General features: G+C 41.1%; 1 protein-coding gene across 7 annotated transcripts in view; it reads right to left on the reverse strand.

Annotated features, from left to right (window-relative positions):
* NBEA (neurobeachin) overlaps nt 1–20,219 on the reverse strand; it is a 505,018-nt gene that overhangs the window by 156,099 nt on the left and 328,700 nt on the right. For all 7 annotated transcript variants that reach the window (XM_064441021.1, XM_064441019.1, XM_064441015.1 and 4 more), the window contains 2 exons: nt 16,616–16,759; nt 1,132–1,268 (listed from right to left, as the gene is read on the reverse strand). In XM_064441021.1, the coding sequence (XP_064297091.1) occupies nt 1,132–1,268; nt 16,616–16,759 (281 nt within the window). The remainder of the gene's footprint in view (nt 1–1,131; nt 1,269–16,615; nt 16,760–20,219) is intronic.

The raw sequence follows: 20,219 nt of genomic DNA on the forward strand, positions 1-20,219 counted from the left end.
CGCAAAATAACAACGCGGATTTTGTTCAGTACCCTAACAGTCAACAAGTGCTGAAAGAGGCCGATCGCCTGTGTAACACCCACCAGCAACTGTTTCCAGTGGGTGCACTTTAACGAAACCGTTATACCCAGCGATTGTGACAATATTTTTTTTTCCCCCAGCACTGCGAAGAAAGTTCCAAGTTTGAGAAATTATTCGTCTAAGAGAAATCACCATATTACAAACATATTCAGACAAGGTCGCTAGCATTTTTCTTGGAAATTATTTATGATTTTTCTGCAGAAAAAAAACCACGAACCCAAGGTCTATATAAAACTACCTCCCCTATTTTCTCTGTTCCAACATTTTCCACCGCAATAACAAAGAAATAAAGCGACAGCGATAAGAATAAAAAGAGATGCAGACGAGAGGAGTGCCCTGTAACACACGTCCCTTCCGCATGCCCCCTCCTCCCCCCCGTGACAGCCCCCGCTCCGTTCCCGCGGGGAGGAAGCCACGCAAAGGTTTCTGCTCGAGTCACGCACCCCTGCTCTGTTGCGGCTGGGCTGGAGGTTTTCGCGGAGGGGAGGAGGGGGGGCGGCGCTGGGGACTTCAGAAAAAAAAAACCCACAGCTTTCCCAGGAATCAAGTCTTGGGTACATGCCGATTTCCCCTTTCTATTTTTTTTTCCCCCAGAAAATAAGCATTAACTTGCATTTCAGCAGTGTTTACGCAAATGCGCCGTAATTTCTTACAGGGAAACTAACGTTCTTGAAATAACGGGATTCTCTGATATCCTCGGAAGGGGTAAAACCGCTCGGGAAGGCTGCGGGCTGGGACTGCTGCTCCCTCCAGGGATTTCAGAGCAATTGGCTTAACTACTAAATCTGAGCACGTTCATACAAAGGCACCGAGCGAAAGGCTGTTGGAAAACGCGCACGCTGCCGTAATAGAGGATTTAACATCATTAATACATTGCTTTTTTTTTTTTTTTTTTTTTTTTTTTGATAAAACGCAGCGAGAGGCGGCAGACGGGAGCGGAGTTTGGAGGGAGGGGGCGGCTCCGGCGCACGTGGGCCGGGATCGGGGCCGGGGCCGGGGCCAGGGCCGGGACAGGGACCGGGACCGGGGCCGCCCGCTCGCCGCACTCACCTTAGCATCGATCTTCTTGAAGGCCGGGTCATCCTCCTCCACCTCGAAGTAGATTTCCGTGGTGGTGATGGAGAGCGTCCCCTTGGCCACCACCACGGGGGCGATGAGCTGTGCCGGCGTGCTGAGGACCACGGGGCCTGCAAGGCAAGGGCAGCGGCGTCAGGTTGGAGGCGCCCGGCCGGCCCATCCCCGGTGGCCCGTCCCCTTCCCTCCGCCGAGCGGGCGCCCGGCGAGCCCCCTCATAAACTCTGTTTGTAAACCGCCGTGTTTATTCCCCTCCTGCCCGCGGTCAGCGCTTTGAACTCCGCGGGCAGGACAGAAGCGAGTTTGTGAGCTCCGGGGTTGCGAGATAAATCAGCCAGCAGCGAAACTCAGAGGGGTTAGAGTGAAAAATAGCTGCCTCTTAGAAGTAGGTCCCTTCTCTTTTCATGCCCTTTTGCTCCTCGTTAACACTATCGCTGTTTATGTGCGATAGCGGCGATTCGTTACAGCTTCGACCTGGCAGCGAGGGGTCCCCGCGGCGGCCGGGCCGGGCCGGGCCGGGCCGGGCCGGGCGGGCAGCAGCCCCTGCCCGCAGCCCCTGCCCGCCACGCCGACCCTGCGAAGCCCCCGGGCATCATTTTTAACTCTGGGTGCAGACCTCAACTCCGAAAGTATCGCGAAAGATGTTTTAGGGTTTGGGTTTTGTTTTATCTTTTTTTTTTTCTTTCACCTACTTCGACACCAGACGCGCACAAAGGCTAGCATCGTGAAATATATTTACGGCAAGATGATTTTTATTTCAACTTGCCGTCTCTTAGTCCTTTTAAAATTACCGGAACAACATTTCCCTCAAATATATTCCTTAACGAGACGCTCGCATGGGCACTGAAAAGATGGGATGGGGAAAACCTATTGTAAGAGGCAGCCTTCTCCGCACAAGCTGTTAGGTTTTGTCTGGGAAAAAAAAAACAACCCAAACTTCTGCTTTAACGCAAAAGCCAACAGAGCATCACTTTTTCACCGTCTTCAACATGAATGCAACCTACTGCTAAAGCTGACGGTGTCAGTGTTTAGGAGGTTCACTTGCTCCAATTAAAAGATTAAATATAAAACACTCTCCTAGACCTAACCACCAAAGCGTGGAGGGCAATGCGTGCACACGTCCATGAACACGCGCATCCACACGCGTGCACAAGCGCACGGCTGACGTACAAATGATAAAAGCCTCGGTACTGGGAAACTGGGCGCGACGTCTGACTGACGCACCTTTCAGAAAGTGGCAAACTGCTCGTCTCAGCGAATGCTAAAAAGGGTCGAGTTGGTTTATGCGGTTAAAATCCTCCACGCACTGAGGAAGACCTGGCTCAGATGGCAGAGGGTGCGGGCGGACGCCTCCAGCTGCCGACCCCAGACACCCTCTCTCCTCTCCGGGGACGGAGGCAGCGCCTGCTTGCAAGGGCCTGGCGTGGCCGAGGCAAGCCCTGGGCTGCAGTTCGCACCAAGGCTAACAGGCATGGGTGCAACCTTTCCTCCTCCCCCGGTATTACACGCACGCTTTACTACCAGATATTGCAAGCGACGCTTCAAATTACTCACTTAGCCCAAATTAGCCCTGTATCGGCGCATCTAACTGTCATGTTGTTAATGTTTTACTTTACTGTAACACCCAATTTGAGACCGTATTGCATAATGTTTTGTCATTTACGCTGCAAAATAAATAAAGAGGAAGGCACGGATTCCTGTGTGTACAAGGGGAAGCTAAAACGCACAGTTTCAGTGACAGCTTTCAGCAGCCCAGCGTGGCAGGCTGGATAATATTGATACAAACTCTATTTTCTTTCATTTTATTGTTTTCCATCTCCTAATAAACCGGGGTAGCCTCTTGACCCTAGTCAGCTGATCGGAATCACATGCGCCGGGCTTGCTTTGCTGCTCTCCCCGTCTCGCCTCCATCTTCTCTCCCTCCCTTCGCGGTGAGAAAGGAGCCCAGCCCAGCCGAGCCGAGCCGGGGAAGCCCGGCTGCGGGCTCCGAAGGGCAGGGCGATCGATCCGAAACGCCGCTTTAAAGCCTCATCAATCTTCATCTAGGTTGCTCAAGTAATTACGCCCGATTCTCTTGTACGATTACAAGTGGATTTGGGTTTCTATTCCCCAGGCCCCCTTTCTTTGTGTTTACAGAAGGGGGGTCTGGGCAGGCGGCGGCTCTCTGCCCCGCAGAAGCACTTGCCCTCGCCAGCGGAGCGCCCCAGCCCGCCCCTCGCCCTTCCCCGCAGCGCGGCCGGCGGCCGCCGCACGGTGATGGGCTCCCGGGCCCGCCGCACGGTGATGGGCTCCCGGGCCCGCCGCACGGTGATGGGCTCCCGGGCCTTTGTGCGGCAAGAAAAGCGCCTTCGGCAGACGCGTCTGGGAAACGACCTGATATTCTATCATTTTAAGGAGGCGTTTGTGGGCTTTGCTGAATCCCAGAAGGAAGACCATCAATTTAATCCAATTACCTCTTTCCCCTGGTGTTGTGTGGCTAAAATAAAAAGAAAGCCACCGCCATTTAATGGTCAAAAGGCCAAAACCTGTAATCTGCCATCCAGGAGGAGACAATAGGTGCACCCCGGCTGGCGGGTGCGCTGGCGGCGCGCACCCGCGTCCCGGAGGAGGGAGCAGAGCTGCAGCAGCAGGGGGTGGATGTGGAGGGAGAGGGGACAGTCACTTCTTAGCCCGTTACTGAACGCGGGGGGAATCGGGGATTTCTAGCTTCCTCCTCCTCCTCCCGAGAAAAGGCTTCGAGCTCCCAGACCGGTACCTTGGCATCTGCCCTGGGTTCTGCTCAAGTGACACCCTAGATTTGTTGCAATGTAAACACGTCAGAGGTATTAAAATGCGACAAGGAATAAGCGTTGTTGTATTTTCCAGATGAGAAAACGTGAAAACGTTTGCTTGTGGGCTTTTTTTTTTTTTTTACTTCAGTAAAAAAAAGAAGCAGAAAGCATAATAAACAGTGGTCTAATTATGGGATTTCGGGGGAGGGGCTGTTCAAACTAAGTTAAAAAAAAATCTTTGCAGACTTATTTTTTCCTCCCGAAAGCACAAAACGAAAAAAAAATATTCGGTATTAACAGTGTGTCATTTTTACACTTGTCCTTTGGAAATCTCCAATTACAACTTCCAATTCCATAGCATGCTAAAGGAGCACTGAGTCGTCTTGTTGCAGCCTTCAGGGAGCAAGCCAGCCACTGAGAGAATACGAAATTAATCCACTACAGCTATAGAGAGAGAGGATTATGTTTTAATCTCCTTTGGGATAGTCTCTGGATTTTAAGGATCCGATATTAAAATGTTTACACAGAGCATAATCAAAAAACTGCAGATTTTCCATATGGCACCGAGCTATCGGGAAGCTTTGGGTCCCCTTCCCAAACCCAATTGATAATCTAATGAAACAAAAGCCGGGCACACCTGAGCCGAGAGCCGCGGGACGGGCTCATTCGCATGCGGGGAACACAAGGAGCCCCGGCCTCGCCCCGGCCCCTCGGCGGGCTGCGCTTCTGCGGGGGATGGAAATATTCATTCCCGGGGCGGCCGTGGCCATCGAGAAGGGACACGGGGCGGGCTCTTGCCCGCGCCCGGGGCCAGGCTGCCGGGGGCGGCGGCACATCGGGGTGCTGCCGGGGGGTCCCCGCCCGCAGCAAGCGCCACCGAGGGCACTTCACCTCCAGCTCCGGGGGAAATGCAACCTGCGGCTGCTCCGCCTCACCGAACAGCCTGGGGTTTGTGGAGGGGACGAGCGCCTGTCGGTTGTTGGGACTCTAAGCGAGGGCACCTTTTTTTAAGGGTCATTTCGTTGCCTCTTCCCAACCTCTCTGAAGCGGTCGGGGCGGCCCGAAGCAGAGAGGCAACGACCTAAGAGAGAAGTTCTGGCCTTAAAAGCAGACCAGAAATCACTTCAGATCCACACGTCTTGTGATCTGTTCAAATGGAGAATTTTCCGCTTTGCCTGATCCCTGTGGTCGACACATGTGATTTACATTTCTAAAATAAACGCTACCACGCATATACGTTTTAAAAATAATATTTCCTTTCCAAAAGTAAATGATTGTGGGATTAGAAGGTCCCAGTGAATAAAAGCAGAATGTAATCTCTCCTCCCCTCCATTAATTTTTCTTAAACAGAGGCTTCAGTCCTTGTATGTAGCTCTTGTACCTCAGCTCTTGTATTTTTCAAGTTCAAGCAAAGGAAGTCAATGCAAGCAAAAAGTTCTATCAGGTGAAAGAGTTTGCTACCTGCCAAAGCAATACCGGTAAAATTACACCTCTTAAGGGAAGCCCCCAAAGTGTGGTATTTTGAACTGCTATTTTAAACATTTTCGTTTTCATAAACTGTCATTTTTAACTCTTAGAGCTAAAGATGTGTTACATTTATGAGCCTGAAAATTACACCAGAGGTATATTTGCTAAGATGATTGGGCATAATTACTCCTAAGAAGGAAAAGATACATGCTTTTATACGCTGAATTACGAAAACAAGCAATTTACCTGCTACAGACTTAAAAGTCTAACTTTTAAAATAATATTTTGGTGATTACTTATAGATGAAAAGATACTAGTTGGGACAAATGCTTTCAAAACATATCCAACCAACTAGTCCAATTTAATTTTACAATCTACTGGTAATTATTCAGAAAAAAAAAGTGGTGAATGTTGTAACATTTAATTTTTAGCTGGCCCTGTTTTAGAAGAAAAAAACATATCTTAATCTTTTTTCCCTATACTGTTTAACATGGAAAATACAAAACAGATTAGCTGAAACTAATAACTTTTCTATCTAAAATAGTTTGCATAAACTACCATTTGTAATTTGATATGATACTGAAACAAGAATTTTAAATATTAAGAATAATCATTAAATTCACTCACAATGGACCTGAAATAAGACAACTGAAATTCCCTCAGCACTCCAACTCTAAAGCCAAGTGTATCTGACACTGACTTGCATTGAAAATGACTACAAATCCTTGTACTTGAAACAATTTATACATAACACACACTCAGGCACACAAAAACTTCAGTTTCTTATAATATAAATCAACAGCATTCAAGCAGAAACAGGTATAGGCACCAGAAGCCTGGGAAAAAGCTCTGTAGTCAGAAAAATATTTCAACCAATTAACATCATTAACATAATACAAGCACTGCCACGTAAATAACAAGTAAACAACATAAGATTCCTAAAAACAATTCACAGAATTTAGTGTTTTTTGTTCCTACTGTCATCATAAATCTGATCCAAACTACCCTTTTAAAAGACTTCTGCAGTAAATATATTGAACTTACATAAGGATGGTTGCCCCCAATTTGTTCTCCACTATAGCAGATACAGGGAGTATGTCCTCCACACAAGCCAAGGCTTTTGTAAGAATGTATACATACAGCTCCCTTTACATATCACTTTCAACAGTTTCAATAAAGAGAATAATTTGCACAACTTTTTGATTGCAAAAACCAGAATCTAGGTCTAAACATGACTATAATCTTGTTTTTCTCCTCCCCCCTGAAAAACAACCCCAATTCCTTTCTCGTGTTTTCAGAGATATCCAAGCTTACTTTGTTGGCTTTTTACTCTTGCACAATCATATGTTTCATATTGTGAGGGAGGGATTGATTTTTATTGTTTGTTTAAATGTCATTGCCAGTGTGGATAGGCCCTGATAACTAAAATTTTCCCCACTTTTCCCCCCTTTCCTCCATAAAGCATGTAACACTACTACTAACATCAAAGATCAACTTCAATGGTCTTTTTCAACAACAATAACTAAACAATTACAGCAACTCAATTCTCTTAAGTGGTGCCATAACAGCAAACAAATGTGTTTGATTAAAAAGAAAATGTATATAAAAAAAAATCTTACATATTACAACTGCGAATCAAATAGTAAGAAGTAAATACATATTTTTGAATAGATTGTGAAACTAGTTAGACAGTGTTGCTTAAGGAAAAAAGTTATTTTCTCTCAAATACATGCTTTCTCTGAAATGTATACTTTCTATACGTTTGAATTAAGTGACATATGTGCCTCCATAGAAAAATTATTATTTGAATTCTATACCCTCCTGGTCACATGGAAAGAAAAACATAAAATAGTACTTCTTCCTAAGAAAAAATGTGTTTCGCAATATTCCTAGGAATAAATATCTCTTTATATTGTTCAAAGTGTGATAGAAAGCAACCACTTAATAGAACCGTTAGAGAATATGCAGAGATGACCTCAGTACTGTACCAAAGTCAAGCTTATTAGGTATCTTCTCACCTTGGAACAATTAGCTCTGTGTCTAACAGCCTAAAGCAACTCAGAAAATCAACTTTTGCCCCCTTTAGCAGGTAAAAACTGATTTGCTCTGTGGCATATGTTGAGAACCTCTGAACTGTGCTCAAGCTCTGAGTGGCTTACATGGGTTTAGTATTGTTCCAGGACGTGTTCGAGTGCCAACCTGCCAGATGATCAGATATTAATAATATTCAAGACTTCCCTTAATGATTTACAGCTGGCCAGAAACTTAAATGTTTGGGATAGGGACCTCACTACTGCAATGCATACATTTGCCACTTCAAAATTAGATTCATACAGCGTGCTCTGCCTGAAGCGATACCTTAGAAGGACTGAGTAATTTAAGCTGGTTTAGAAACTAAGAAGTTGATTGTTAAGCAGCGCATCCAGATGTGAGTATGCTACACCAATGCACTACGACCTGCACCAACTTCCTCCTCATTTTCAGGTAAAATTTAAGGTACTACTTTTCAGCCTAGAAAACCTTAAGTGGTGCTGAACGTGCCCACAAACGTGACAGTTTTTCCCTCTGAGAAAGCCACTATTTAATCAAAAGGTAACAGAAGAAAGACACCTTAGAAGAGTATATTTAATGTTGGAAGGAGAAAGGAGAAAGCAGAGACAGCATCCTGCTACAGCAGTATACTGCTGAAACAGGAGCTCACTGTAATGAGTGAGGAACACGAGGGATCAAATCCCAGTTGCAAGTCTGAGTAAACCAGACTTGACAGGTATCTTATACAGTCCAGCTTGTGTACCTTGTCATGCCAATAGAGCTCAATTGATTAGAAATGAAATGAAAGATGTGAGCCCTCTGCTTTCATTTGTTCTATCCTCCAATCTGGAAAAGCTCTTCAGGACAAACTGTAATCTTTATACTTCTTGAGACTGTGGTGAAGGGAAGTGTTATGTTCAGATAGGCTGTGATATTTTAAAGTTCACTTATTTGGTTAGTTAATCCTATATGTGGGAGGGAGGGAGGGAGGGAGGGAGGGAGGGAGGGAGGAAGGAAGGAAGGAAGGAAGGAAGGAAGGAAGGAAGGAAGGAAGGAAGGAAGGAAGGAAGGAAGGAAGGAAGGAAGGAAGGAAGGAAGGAAGGAAGGAAGGAAGGAAGGAAGGAAGGAAGGAAGGAAGGAAGGAAGGAAGGAAGGAAGGAAGGAAGGAAGGAAGGAAGGAAGGAAGGAAGGAAGGAAGGAAGGAAGGAAGGAAGGAAGGAAGGAAGGAAGGAAGGAAGGAAGGAAGGAAGGAAGGAAGGAAGGAAGGAAGGAAGGAAGGAAGGAAGGAAGGAAGGAAGGAAGGAAGGAAGGAAGGAAGGAAGGAAGGAAGGAAGGAAGGAAGGAAGGAAGGAAGGAAGGAAGAAGTTGTTGTATTAGTATATAACTTGCTAGGTATATTTAGAAGAATTACCTAAGATTCAGTAGTTGTAACTTCAAAATTTTCTGAAAATACGAGTACCTCTAGATAACAGCAGAATGAATAAAGAATGTTTTCGAGTGTAACTGTGTCTACTGGTTGACTGCATGTTTTGCTTTCCCCCGGTTAGGGAACTTCTGAAGACTCTTCCACAAAGATTCCCTGGTACCTAATGAAAGGAGAACTGACGTGGCAGGCTCTGTCATGTAGGCTTTCTTCCTTAACGACCCAGTTTCACTGCAGGAATTTTATTGCTTCTGAAATCCTTACTCCTGGGATGAAATTTGTTCAAAACGGCTTCCACGTTCAGAAGTTACAAAGATGGAGGCTGACACAAGATGCTCAAGTAAACCTTGTTTCTCTAGAAAGCCCAGATAAAAGCACTGGTGTAATGGCTACAAGTGAGGACCATCCAAATGCACTGGATGAGGCTCTCTCTTGTACAATTTCTGTCCAATGAAACCAGGACTAACCAAACTGTCTTCCTGACTGATTTTTTAAAGTTTTTTTCTATGACATGAATTCCAAACAACAAAAAAAGGCAAAACATCCTGTCCGTATGTCAGTGAAAGTTCTGGATACATTCCTACCACTAATCTATGTAGGTCTGCCACTGTTGGGTCTCACAAAGATTTTGCAGAACAGGGATTTTCATGTGGAAATCCGTTGCAAAGTGAAGATTAAATAAGGTGCAGAACAGTGGAGTCTGGCTTCTTATGTCTAGGCCTGTCTTTCTGCAGTCTCTCCTCTATATCAGCCTGACCTTTCATCAGCTAACAAGTTCTATCCAGGGAGTGGTACTTCAAGACAAGGGAGAAGCTACAGACCTATGCACTAGGCACACATGCATTTGTAGGCTCTGTTGTAGCCTAATTCTGCAGCCTTAGAAGTTTCAAATAAAAAGGGCTTTGCAAGTTATGGAGAAAAAAAAGGCATTTAAGTAGGCTGGTATGAGTGGACAGTAAGAGCACATGAAGCACTCTCAGAGCCTTCCATAAATACACAACAACAAAGTTTGAATTGATTTAATTTTAAAGCTTGGAAAGCAGGAAATCCCGCTGCCTTTTTAAAAGTCAAAGATGCTCAGACTTAGAATGGGGTGTAATAAGGTACAAAGAGAAGAGCTCTTCAAAGCTGTGCTTAGGAGCACTATCATATGTGACTGACAACCACCTTATAAAATATTAAGCTATTTTGGATAGTAATGTGGAAAAAATGATTAGAATAAACACTGAGTTGTCTAAAAATAGTATTTTATAGAAACTGTGGAGCTTTTTATTTTTTTCAATGTGAAAGCCAACTACATATCAAAAGTATAACTGTTTTCAGTTTATGCCTGAATCTATACTCTAAATTAAACTCATAAAAATATGTTTTTCTTTCTTATACTTAGACTCGAGGATCAAAATCTGAATATATAATAAGCAGAAACTATGTAAATCTGGCTGAATTAAATTTCCATGTTTGGAAGTACAAGGCTTGTGTGGCTACGTGTCTACCATAAAAAGGGAGAAGGAATCACTCTTCTTCCATATTCCTGTCGCTTCCCCAAACAAGCAACCCCCTGCAATGACATTCCTATCTTGAATACTAATTTGCAAGGAAAATGGAGCTTGAGGGGAGAAAACTACTGAAGATTGCATGCTGAATTCAGTGAATAGTTTCCACTAAGAAGCTTGAAAAACTAGGAGGAATATTAAGACTTTTTCGTGTTTCCCAATGAAACTTTGATATTTGTTATATAACTGATGCTGTTTGTGCACATATACATATATACTTTCTTAAAGAAAAAAAACTGTAAACCATGGAAAAGCTTAAGGTACCTTAGCCACCTCCAGACAGAGAGAAAAAGAGAGTGATGAAGAAGATGAGTGCAAGAGAGAGGAAAGAGAGAGAAAATGGGAAAAAAAGGAAGAGAATAACTACTACCTCTGAGTCCAGAAGCCTCAGAGGTGTAAGCTGTTGGAGGCCGAGAGAGAATTGTTAGGAAACATCACTGCATACTTGTTACAGTCCTTCCTGGGCTTCCCCTGTGGTTGCTGCTTTCTGCCCCCCTGGCCCAGAGACCGTCAGTGCCATACAGAGCCTCTTGTGCACGGATGGCGACTGCCGTAGTGGAAGGAGAACATGTGATGGGTGGCAGAGCTCTCCCAGCCTCACAGGACAGGACACACCAGGGAGGGAGGAGAACGGTTGGAGAGTGAAGATGAGACCACTCTTGGAACCACTGTCATGCTTTGCCCTCCAGGAGTTGAGAGCGATGAAGATGGTTCCTCTCCTCCAAAAACACCTGGGTAGGCTGTGGTCAGTGCTGGAGACAAGATAACGTGCTATTTGGTCCTTTATTTCAACCCATTACTCTGACAGCAGATAATGCAATAAAACTTCCTCTAGCTGGCCCCAAACAAATGATGTTTTTTTTTTCCCCCTGCAAATCTAATAATTTGAAAATCTGCCTTCTCAGTAGAGGCCCCAGTTATTGTTCTTTTCTTTATTTAAGAAAAATCTAATGTTTGTCTAACTCCATTAACAAAAACAGTGGAAATGATCCTACATACCTTAAAATCATTTTGGGATGGCAAGAGAAGAAAAAATAAGAAAATGTGCCTCTCCATTTCTCCTTAAGAAGAGCTAAGAAAGAGTTGCAAACAGCTTTGTTTACCAGAGATTATCTACAGTGGTCAACTCTTGTAAAGTAAACTCAGTCTCAGATTTTGGCCATGAGAAATGTTACTGTAACTAAATATACATACATATATATATATATGTATAAATGTTGAATGCATATTATATATATAAAGATGAGTCAATTGTATGTAAGTTTTCCATCCTGAATACTTACTTTGTGTGAGCTTTTAGTAGCTTTAGAGGCAGTTCCTCGGTGTGTTAGCGTTTTTATTACTGCATTTGACCCTACGCAAGGCTTCAAAATAATTTCAGAAATGTAAATGAGTCCTTTGTTAGAACATGGAACAGACAATTTTCCTGTGGGCTAAATTATTTACTTTTTTTTTAAGGTACTGCTATACAATTTTAACTGTAACTCTATGTAGTAAAACTTTTGGCATTACTCCAATTTCCTCTAACGACAGCATCAAATTATTTTTCAATTGGAAGTTGCTCAAAATCATGATTTCTCTTAGTATGTCTGAAATGAGACAAAAGGCCTATTTTGCATAGGCCACAAAACAGATGTTGATAATGTTTGGTTACCTCCAGTCTTGTCTGGACTTCAAACAGATGACCTGGAAGTGAAAGGTCTTATATCTCATTAATAATAATACAAGCTGTCAAATCCTCATGACCCAGTGTGTTCCTTAGCACAGGGCAGTAAGTCAATACATGCAGCACACTACCAAGAAGTCTGGACAGAGGGCTTATCACATTTAGTCCTCAAGCCAATGTGGACTAGCTACCCATGCTGGCTTCGATGGGAGATCAGCTCTTGTTTAGCAGTAGTAATGCTGCTTTCTAGAAATATTTCTGCACTGAAGTTCAGGGTTGCTAAAAGTCAGGGTTGCTGGGATGCTGTGTTTCACAGAAACCTTCCTGGCACGTTTGCACTGTGGGGGGTTTCCTTCCACCTAGAGACAGATGTCCAAGAAGAAGAGAAGATTCAGTAGTGAAGATTAAGACTTGTTAAGACTAAGATGCATTAAAGGCAGTGGATGGCACTTCTTGGGTTTATGTGGATGAGTTGCTCCATCTCCTTGTATAATGGAGCGAATAATATGTATTTATTCTTGCAAGACCGTTGTAAGACTAAGAGGAAGTCAGATTCTGAGTTGATTGAGCCCATGCAAGTAACCAGACAGATGCCTGCCAAAGCCTTTTGTCTTCCTAAAATAACCCAAAGCCTCATATCCTCCTATCTTTATTTCCTTTTTTCTTTCTAGAAATTCCTCTTTTGAGAGTAGCAAAAGACTTTGTCAGGGATGCTTTGCTTGGCTGGGGCCTATTTGCTGTTGCCACCAGCCATATGACAAAATAGATGCAACGTGCTCCAGTTACAGAACATGTATCTTTCAAAAATGTTTTTAAGGCTAAATTCTGCTCTCAGATGCGCGCAAACAATTCTCAGCAAGTCAACGGCACCTTCATAACAAAGAGAACAGAACTTTTTTCTAAAACGTAAAATTCATAAAACCTGAGCAGTTTAACATTTATTCTGGTTTGTTTGTTGGTTGTTTTTTTTCTTTTTTTTTTTTTTTTTTGTGACCTATTTTAGTGCAAGATGAGTGCTTTAAAAAAACAGTTCGGGGAAAGAATATTAATTATCTATTAAAACATATTTCCCTTTGAGAATGCCAGCTTATGATATTAGAACACTTCCACATATTTTTCATTTTAAAAAGATCACCTACTAAGCAGAAGACAAACTGTTAGCAAATTTGCATTCTCAGGCTTTTAAGAGAAAAGGTAAGTATTTAAGAGCCCTACATCAGCATTAGAAAAACAAAAAGGAAAAGAGAAGAGTTAGTAATATTAACTCACTACAGTGGATTTGATTGTATTACCCACAGATTCACAATATATTAGAAAACTGTTAAAATTGACTGGGCTATCTTAATCATTAGTTCTAACGGAGATGTGACTTGCCTCTTGAAGTGAACAGTCTGGGAAGAAAAGGAGCTAAAACTGAAACAGAAAAATGTAAAATATTTTAATACGTAAATGCTAAAACAAGAACAACATATTTTGATAACTCATACTGTAAGACAGTTAAAATACTACTTTAGTTAAAAATCTTGATGCAAACTTAGAAGTCATAATTCTAAGACCATAATAACATGGAATCTGATTTTTATATTTTATTAAAATGCTACTTAATATAATGAAATCTGACCAACTGCCATTGCAACATATGGAATACTGAGATTATATAATAAAATATTCAGACTATAAATATTTAAAAATTCTCCATCCCATATGTAATTTATCAAAGTGAACTTTACATTGATTTGTGCCACATGGTTGATGAAAAACTATAAAGAGTCTCTGGAACAAAAGGTATGTTCAGATAACTTTGTATGAACCGTCTCAATCTGTTTCAAACTTCCCTTTTTTATAGTTTTAACTTTGCAAATCAAAATATTGTAATATTTATATTCTCTTAGTTAAAAGTTTTCTAAAACCTAAGGTCTTGTCTTTTTAAAAGGTGCCTTAGTTTCATGGAATAAACAATGCCCAATTGTTTTAGTTAAATGTGGACAATCTTAAATCAATTTAAACCCAGTTTATAATGATTTTGTTTAATTCCTATCCCTTACTGAGACAATCCAAATCGTTGTAAACCAGGTTTAAATTGATTTAAGCTTTAAAGTTAAATTGGAGGCATATCTGAATATAGAAAATCCTATGTATCATTCCACTCTGAACAGTAACTAGATATAAATGATGCTGTGATATACCATAACTTGATGCATCTCAAAGATTTCCAGATCACATATGCTGCATCTACATAACTCTTTAAAATTAGACAAGAATGGACAGTGTGGCTTTATTAGGACCCGCTCTTCAGTCAGAGGTTGTTCTAACCTTCTTGGGCATAAATCCCACCTTCCTGGCCTACTGCTTTTCTTCATTTCAGTTACTGGACTCGTTTCAGAGTCACACTGTATAAACTGAAAACCGTGAAAAGCAGTGGCATCATTATATGAAAATCATGCAAGGTCATGAGACAAAACAGAGGGAATGGAGGGACTCGGATTTTTTTTCTACTGATGATTGGTAAAACTTACAGAAGACACATATGATACCGTGCGTGACCATTAACTCTCCAAACAATTTCAGCTCCAAAAATGAGTGAGTCGAGTAGCAAAGGCTGCAGTTAATATGAGAGTAAAAATGAGGTAGTGGAATGTGGGTTCTTTTTTGAGAAGCTCACAGTTTTTGGTACACATATAGCACCACTACCACATCGCCTCACCACACTTGGAGGTGCCTTGCTTGTCCTGTTAGTGTTGATAGGGAACACAAAGGCTAATTTCTGACACTGTTAGAACAGATGTCCTGTCAATATTTCAAAAGTTCATTTGATTCAATTTCTATAATTTCTGTTTTTCTAACGCCAACACCATTTCCCAATTTCTACAAACTGTAAAAGGAAAGGACTAGAAATACTGTGCCATATCCTGAAGGAGCAGGGGATGTCATATATGTAGTGATCTCTAGTAAAAGGGTACTTTGCACATAAATACTTCAGGATGCATTGAAATACCAGGTTTTTGGCAGAGGGATGTAGCTATAGGGATTGTAGTGCATCGGTGTGTTTGAATGAAACGGCAGTGTTGGGGCATATATAAGAACTTCATAGCTGACTGTGAGATTTGCCAGACTGGGCAAGTATTTTTCATGTCCATTTTGCAGTTCTAATCAATATTTCAATGTAATTGCATATTGCAGTCTCTAATCTATAGCAACTGTATGCATATATAGTTGGAAGCACTGTTCTTAGGTATAAGAGCTTAGCCAAAGCAGTGCTGAGTTGTCCTGCTAAGGGAGAAAGGAACATTGATCAAACTATCCCACTAATGGTCCTGCTTGACGCACTCTTTTATTGACTTAAGACAACACTGTCTCAGCAATGGTTAGATGCAGATTGAGAAAACAAGCAGACTGACATATTAAGTGTGATAATCATATACTGAAGGTTGCTCCCAAATAAAAACATTTGCTTCCTCCCTCAGCTGTGCTCTAGTTTCAAAGTATGAGACTAACTTTCATGTAGGCATTTTTTGCCTTTGTTTGTCTGGTTGGTTTATTTTGTTTTTACCATCCATTTATGATCTTATTTTTGCTACAGATTTCCACTTTGTCATCAGAAGAAAGTGCAGGAGTAAAGGTAGCTTTTCTAGAAACTCAGTTATGCAGAAAAAAACCCTGAGACATCACAAAACTTCTCCGTAGTGGGGTAATTTAATAAAGGTATTTTAAAAATATAAAAATTTCATACTGCACTTCACAGTTCTCACATTTTATCTCATCTGAGAGGAGAGGGCATTTCAACTTTCAACATGCCTTTCTTTCCAGACTACGTCCCCAGGAAAGGTAGTATTGCAGACAGAACTGTAACAGAACCTGCTAGAAGATGGATAAAACCAAGACCTCACTGCATACCTTCACATAGGGAGAAAGGACCAGAAGGGATGTCTCATGTACATTTTTACAGAGGATTCTTTCCCAGCTCATCTGCTAACTAAGGAAGCTCACAGCTTGGTTACAGTTTCATTCCTTCTTAGACCCTTTTTACAACAGGCAAGTTTTTCCCTTACTGTGACTGATAGGCTGAGATACTGCAGGTCCCCCTTAACTCCATCAGTGAGAGTAGTGGGTGCCAGCAGGAGCACAGGTCTCTCTCCACAAGCTGTGCGGCACCTGGGATCAGGTCATGAACACGCACAGCCACACACTGACTCACAAAGCCCTGAGCTACGGCATTAGTCTGCATTTCCATTTTAACCATAAAAAAGAGACGTTCCCACAGTGGTTCTACAGAATTTTCAACAACAAGTCACAGGCAGTAATAAAACACTTGAGGTATTGCTATTTCTCACACCTCTGCTGAAAGACTGTGCAATGGCCACATGCTTTGTAATCAATTCCCCTAGTTCATGGAAGTAGGACATCATATTGAATCTAGAACACAAAGAATCTGTTCATAGCGTAACGGTATCCTTAGCTGTCAATAGTAACACACTAACCACAAAGGTTAAGAACTAACAAGTTTAAAAGAAAAGGCTCCTATCTTAGTTGTAATCAAAAATATAATTACCTGCAAGGTTGTCAATCTCCTTCTCTTGGAGCAGGCTAACAGCATCATCATCTCCTTCCAGCATAAGCTCTGTTTCTGCATTCTGATTTACCACAGCTTGACTTCGGAAAGTTTTCTTTGACTTCACTACATCCTCTTCGGTGCCTAAAAAAAGTTACAAATGTTGTGAATTTAGCTGAATAATATTTTAAATAGAAAACAACCACAGTCAAGTAGTAAAAAATACAGTATAAATCATGTTTATCAAAAAAGGGAAGGAACATTTTAAAAAACTTTATCAAGGTTTATGCAGTCTTATTCTGTCTTTCAGAATGTATTTCAAATAAAATACAAACTGTTCCACAAAAACTCTCCTGCTTTTAATAATTTCTATTTGCTTTATGTTCAGTATTGTTCCATTAGTTTTTCACCTACAAGAAGTCCAGCAGGAGTTTCTCTTGGGTTCCTGGTGTCCTGACTCTGACTGACCTCTCAGAGCTCAAACCACCTAGTCTAAATAAAGGAGTTGCTTTGGGAATTGAAAATCTGTCATGATTTTCACCTTAGAGATACGAGGGACAGGATGGTTAAGTAGGAGATGGGTTATCTCCTTATAAAGCAACAACAAGGTAGGCTATGCATGATTCAGAAAAGACTAAAAAAGGACAAGCATGGTGAGGAAGCTTTGGTGTGTGTCTGTGTGCGTTTTTAAGGAGCACGATAAAAATGTTGGTGTATGGACATGTGCCAATTACCTCAAAGGACTTCACAGGAACGTCTTATCCTTTTTTCTTGCCTACAACTGGCTTTTTCTATTCAGACTGGCAGTTCCTTACAGCAGGACATATACCATCTTACATTTTGGGAAGGTCCTACTAGCACTTGCCAGAGTTTATTCCCATGATATAAGAAATTAATCATAGAGTGGTCAAACGATAGTAGCTTTCATATCATAAATAGCTTTCATGTACTGTTGTGACATCTGCATGATGTTTCTTTCTTAGATGGGGAGAGGCCATTAGTTTTGTTTGCAGTACTACGGACTTATAGTAGCCTTAGGAGAGAAAGCTTTCTGTTTTTTTCCTAAACAGAAAACTTTGCATCTTTGCATCTTCACCTTGGACCATAAAAGATACAGGCATCTCCAGTTCCGCCAACCAAGAAATAAAACCCAACTAATCCTTCATTTTTGTATGATAATTTGGAGGTTTGCCTACTACTAAGGCACAGAACAATAAGTAAAACCTGAACAGAACCAGGTGCGTGTGGATTTTGTTTGTCTTCCACAATGCCTGAACTTCACATGATGAACACTATTATGGCAGACATAAAATCATGAGGTAAAGCCCAGTATAAGACTCACGGCCTCATATTAATACAGGACAACTAAGAGGAATGCACTAAGCAGATAGATTAGTGAAGATAGGTGCATGGAACGGAACTGATGTGTCAGGCAGTTTTGTTATTACAAACAGTGGGGAAGGTGTTATATTTTATCTCCTACTCTTATATGAGTCTTTTAATTAGTTTGTGCACAGGAGAGTCACACCACATAAATAAAAATGCTGGAGGCATGGTTTTATGTTAGTGTGTTTACCCTGTTTGAAGATGACTGTTAGCATGCCACTTGATATCGGACTCCACCACAGGCTGAGACAACCTCACGTTTTACATTGCCTAATATTAACCTTTTGTATACTATTGCTGTTATCCCAATTGCTATTTCTGAAACTACAGAGCAGGTAAAGAAAGTCCCAAATTAAGGACAGCACTTCTAATCTAATTATTGCTCTGTCCATTAGGACCACACTGATACTGATAGTGATTAAGACAATACCAATGCTGATACATACTAATATGCTGTATTTTGCTGTGTTCTGTCATTAGGCTGTGATCACCACCTCACTTGCATAGGTTACTACTTAGTACAACTAACTGTGATTATTCACCCAACTTAAAATTGAGTCAGGTAACTAATGGTTGGAAAAGTTTTCAGTATTATGTCCAAGCTTTTGGTTTTTTGTTCGCTTTAATGGGTTTTTTTGTTTCCTTGTTTTGGGTTTTTTTCTTCCTAATACACAAAAAGGAGCAAGAATTGTAGGAGTTTGGAAAGACACAAAGGAGTAACGTGCTGTAACAGACCTTCATTTTTATTACGTCAGAATTGTCCTGAGTATTTAATCGCTACATCAGGATCTTGTTACACTTGTGTTTACTACAAGGTAGTTTAGCCTCATTTGACATGAGATAGCTCCTGCTGTGAAGCATTTGATGCTAAAGGAGGCCAGGCCTGAGACAAACTAACATGTTGGAGGAAGGAAGCATGAAAATACTGTTGTCTTCCATTTGGGTAGTTCTGGTGAGTGTTATGAAAGTTTCTGAGCTTTATAAGATGTCTTCAAATTAATAACTTCAAAAGTAATAATCTGGAGTAATTGCAAAGTCAACCATTTCTGTAGTAACTGATTAGATTAGTGACAGTTCTTTAAAATTATTTATGCATGAAGACGTATTTTTAAAACTACAAGGAAAATAAATTCCAAGCCCCAGATTATTACTAACACTTTAAATGCATCAGAAGAACCTGAAATTTAGTTTATTTTAAATCCCTTGTGATGAGGATTCCAGTTACCAGATCACAGAAATATTGCCGTACACTGATGTAAGAAACATGGTAGAGTAGAAGGAAGTAAATTAGTTTGGCAAATTTGGAGCTTAGCAACAAGACAAATGTTTCTAAAATCCATTCTGGTTTATAATATTAAACATATACCTATCTAAAAGAAATATAGTAAATGGTGCTTCTTTGTCTTGATGGAAAAAAGCTCTAGTTCGACTGTTGTTTAAATTTATCACTTTGTTGAGTGCACCCTAGTTTTGCTGTACTGAGGTGTACATTTATCTAAATGAAAGTGTACGAGACCCAGAGTTGCCCTTCAATCACTATATCCTTTATGAATTAGAGTTCCATTTATCAAAATTACAGCAAGAAGAGTAAGGTCTCACAGGGCTGTCTCATTACAAGGCTTGTAAACACTGTCCTTACAAAGAAATGGTTTAACACCTAACAAATCAAAAACTGATTGGGAATAGAATTTATTTGAGATCATCTATCTTTGGAAGACGTGCTGTACTGAGTGCACTTCTTGGCCTTTCTACCCATTCATCAAGAAATTAACAAGCGAATACCACAGACCACCAGATCTCCTTGGATCCTGAAACGTGAAATATGTTCAAAACAGATCTGTCACAGATGTTCTATTTTTACATTTCAAGACAACTTCAAAAAGGTTTTAAAATAACAGAACCTCTCCAAATAAGAGTAGAAAGAAAAACAACTTGTCTCTTTAAAACCAGACAACAAACTGAATAAAAAATTATATGACATAAAACTATGTCTAGTATTGTTAACAATGATATAAAAAGGAGACATGAATAAATGAATACTTGATATTTCAGCATGTTTGAAAAAAATCAAAACTCAAATTATTTTTTCAAAGCCTCAGCAAAATTACTATGAAATTAAATTCATTTCCAGCTATATCATCTAAAACTCTTTAGGACACAAGGAGTTTGTATTTTAAACACACTGTACGGGACTGTATTCATGTCAGTTCCTAAGTGT

This window comes from Phalacrocorax carbo, chromosome 1 (assembly GCF_963921805.1).
Source record: "Phalacrocorax carbo chromosome 1, bPhaCar2.1, whole genome shotgun sequence".
NCBI lineage: Eukaryota > Metazoa > Chordata > Aves > Suliformes > Phalacrocoracidae > Phalacrocorax > Phalacrocorax carbo.